This window comes from Abrus precatorius, unplaced genomic scaffold (genome assembly GCF_003935025.1).
Source record: "Abrus precatorius isolate BTA unplaced genomic scaffold, Abrus_2018 Scaffold9, whole genome shotgun sequence".
Taxonomy (NCBI): Eukaryota; Viridiplantae; Streptophyta; class Magnoliopsida; order Fabales; family Fabaceae; genus Abrus; species Abrus precatorius.
Genome location: NW_020874439.1, coordinates 8,045,136 through 8,049,062, shown reverse-complemented (window position 1 = coordinate 8,049,062; position 3,927 = coordinate 8,045,136). Strand labels below are relative to the sequence as shown.

At 35.2% G+C, this 3,927-nt stretch overlaps 1 protein-coding gene across 1 annotated transcript; it reads right to left on the bottom strand.

Moving 5' to 3' along the window:
- Nucleotides 1–339: 339 nt before the first annotated feature.
- On the bottom strand, nucleotides 340–3,501 carry LOC113849726 (transcription factor bHLH62-like). The gene is made up of 8 exons (XM_027479839.1): nucleotides 2,253–3,501; nucleotides 1,934–2,149; nucleotides 1,755–1,820; nucleotides 1,587–1,655; nucleotides 1,410–1,481; nucleotides 1,094–1,324; nucleotides 867–969; nucleotides 340–744 (listed from the first exon to the last, which is right to left on the bottom strand). The coding sequence occupies exons 1-8, from the start codon at nucleotides 3,189–3,191 to the stop codon at nucleotides 707–709; spliced, it is 1,734 nt and encodes a 577-aa protein (XP_027335640.1). The 5' UTR covers nucleotides 3,192–3,501; the 3' UTR covers nucleotides 340–706.
- Nucleotides 3,502–3,927: the final 426 nt, after the last annotated feature.

The window sequence follows — 3,927 nt, the reverse complement described above, 5'->3', positions numbered from 1 at the left end:
TTTTGAGACAAAAAGAGACCCCATTAATACAGCTGGTTACAACACAAGTGAGAATCATATCCACCAGATTGCGCGATTTAGCTGAGGTTAATTGATATGACCTTTAACGAGATTTTAGTGAAGACCCACGAAAATATGTAGTGGTTTGATGTGATGTACGAATTATTAATAGATAAATGTTAACCTTCTTCATAAAAGAAACATTTATTATAATAGAAATGTAAAATAATTTAAATCTACTCTTTTAAGTAACTGTGATATTTTCTTAACCAATATTCTCGAAATACTTATTCATATACCATTATTAGAAAACAATATCAAGAGGGACAATAAAAGCTGGGAGAAAAACTTCCTTTAATTAGCGTTACATCTTACAGTTGGTGCCATGATAATAATTAGAATTTGCACCAGAGAATTAATACAGAATCGGTCCTAAGATTTTACAGTGAATAATTGTAAGGAAAAAATTGAAAAAAAAGAAGAAAAAACTGCCCGAGAAGATAAGAAACTGAAATCATAAAAGGGAGAAAGGGAAAAAAATGAAGAAAAGAAGTGACTAACTTAAAGACAAAAAAAGGGTTCTATTGAATAGATCTAGTAATAATGGCATAATAATAATTCATGGGGTTGTTGTAATTAAATCTTTTGTTGTATACAGCAGTCTTCCTATTCCTCTGGGCTTCAATTCAGGCGTAAAGAAAGGTGATCAGAGCTCAACTTTCATTTGGGGTACTTGATTTGAACCTGAACGGTACCCAAATAAAAAATAAAATAAAATTAAGATTAATAATGTCAATTTTGTTGGGCCTAATGAAAACGATATTTCATTAACGTATCAATAATGTGTGACTTTTCTGCTTTGTTACCGTTGAAACTTGAGGATTGTATTGGTGTTTTCCTATTTGCAGTTTGGCCAAATCCCATTTGAACAATGGTGTTGAGGTCATCCTCACAGAATGTTAATGCATACTGAGATATCATTGGACACACGAGTTAGAAAAAAAGGTTCAATACTTTCAATGTACTGTAGTAATGTAATGGACCATTGTTTTAATTCATTAATTTGTAGAGAAAAGTAGAAGTAACTTATTACCTGAGAGCCACCTTCATTAAACCCATTTAGGGGTGGTAACTGCATGCCAAGATTTTGGCACAAAGAAGTGTCTAATGGGTCCACTGAGCAGTGGGTCACCGTTCTATTAGGTATGTTATTATGGATAACTGGGTTTTGCTGAGTCTGTTGCCCATAAAAGGCTGGTGCTGAGGAATCTAATGGGAATATTGGATTTTGGTGTGTTGCCAATGAATTATTTGATTGAAATACCTGAAAATCATCAAAAGCCAATAAATCCCAACTCAGGAAAAAGAAGAATAAATTTAATAAAAAAGCAAACCATTGTGGCACTTACATCTTTTGAGACAAGATTCTCAATACTAAAATCCATCCTTGTGTTAACAGAAGCCAATTTCATAGACAGGAACTGCCACAAGTCAAAAATAAAAAGCATAACTTAATGAGCAAGGAAACAAACACTTGATGACAATCATTTGAGAATTGAGATGCTTATTGGGTAAGAATGATTTACCTCAACTTGACGCTGCAATGACTGAACATAATTTATAATTTCATCTAGCATAAGTGCTTTACCAGTGACCTACAAGAAATAAACAATTTATACCCATATTAGCAAAAGAACTGAATTTACCATGATATATTACCCACAATCATTTTATTTAACTTTTCTGCACCGCACCTTGTTGCAACCTGGTACAAGATCTTGAAGAAGCTTCATCCTCTCACTAATTTTCTCCCTCCGTACCTATTTTAAGGACAAGTTCATACAGTGTCAACATAAATGCTACACAAGTTTGTCCTATGTTGCAAATGTCATTAAAAGAAAAAGAAAATAAAATAAAAAACAGTGATTCTTACACGTTCTGCAAGACTATGGCTATCAGTAGCTTGGCCTCTTCTTGCTCTAACGTGAATGTAATCTTTTGGTGGCTCAGGAGGCTTTGAGTTACTCTTGTTCTGTTTCTCTTCCCCTGCTTTGGACTCTTCCTCAGCCTTCACTGGACCATTTTCATTTCCCTCACCCTCATTTGTCTTGCTTCTTTTTGCATTTGAGTCCTCACTACCTTCAACACCCTGAATTGAAAGGGATACTTGAGATTTCAAAATTGACAAAAACCATAACAAAATTGAAGTTTGACCTAAAAGAATGAGTTTTTTTTTTATCTTTTTTTTTTACCTTGGTAGGACTAGTAGAGTTTAAAGTTTCTTTAGCTTTTCCTTTGGAAGAGGCTTTTCTTTTCCTTGAACTCATATCTGGAGAAGTTTTCACCCCAATTTCCCCATTTGGAATTTGCTCGGAAATTGTAGATTCCTCTTGGGAATTTGCCACTTCCATTCTATCCATCTCCTGAAACTGAGAACTCTTGTTCTCTTGGGCACCCATTTGAGATCCAAGTGTTTTGAGCAATGGACTACTTGAAACTCTTGGTAACTTCCCTTGTTCCACAACTTGTGCAGATCTTGGAGCCAATTCAGCATTGTTAACTACCAATTGGGTACTCCTATCATTGAAACTTCTGCTACCGAAGCAAGAGAACTTTGCAGCCCTCTCAGCAAAGCCAGGATCAGCTGAGAATTCTGCCACAGTGGAATTCAAAGCCATTGACTTCGCTCCCAAATTGGTCAAATTCTCTTTCACCAAACTGTTCACAATGTTAAGCTTTGGTGGAGAACTCAAAGGGGTGGTGTTGTTGGCATTGTTCATGTAAGAAGACGCTACAACCAAAGGGTTATGAGAATGCTGTGAGATCTCATCAGAGGTTCCTCCAATAGTTCCCAATTTCCCTACCAATTCCCTTATCATGAAACTCTCATTGCAAATGTTGTTGTTGTTGGGGTTGGATGATGCTGCTGGTGATGAAACCATTGAACTAAGTGCTGAAGAATCGAAGTGGAGGGTATGATCCGTTGACCTGTCCCAATTGTAAAAGCAATCTTGGGTTTGCTCGGAGGAACAATTCAGAACTGTTGGGTGAATTTCCATGGATGATGATGAGAGCGGTTGCCACGTGGACATTGAAGAAAGAGGTAGTGTTTGCGGTGGTGGTGTTGGTGAAGGTTCAAAGTGAAGGGGGTGTTGGGACACCCCAGCATTCAAAAAGAACTGGTTTTCCATTTGTAGATCAAGGGAAGCACAGAAACAAAATGAAACGAGTTTGAAGCTAGTTGAAATTTTATGTATTATGTGTCTTTGAAACCTGAAGCAAAATGATTGTGATTTGGGAATCACATTAGGAAACAAAAGAGAGAATTTAAAGGAGTAGTAGTGGCAATGTGGCAAAGTGGGACAATTGGGGTGTGATTGGAGTGATGTTCAATTAATTGAGTGTGTTGAATTGGGTTGGATTTAAGTTGAGAAGAGAGAGTTGGGTTTGGTGTGAAAAGGGCAATGTGTCTGGTAAATAAAAAGCAGAGAAAGATTGAGAAAGAAGGGAAAGGGGGGAAGATAATAGATGGGGCTATCACGAGGTTAAATAGACCCAAATAGAAGAGAAAACAGTGTTGACCACTTCTTTTTCCCCTTTAGTTGAGGCTAGTATTTTGACATTGTAAATAAATATAAGTCAAAATCTTTTGTTAAAAAATGCACTTACTCTATCGTTCAATATATTAAACAATTACTTTTAAATTACATATACATAATTAACATGATAATATTTCAGAATTATTAAAGTAATAAACTTTATTTTAAAAACATTTAGTAATGATATAATTTTACAAAAAATCAATGTTCTGAAATTTGACATATAATATTATTTAATCCTATTTCATACAAGGCACTATTATTTTATTCTAAAATTTAAGAATGAGGATATAAGGTTGATATATAATATTTGGTCTAACATGGGTTA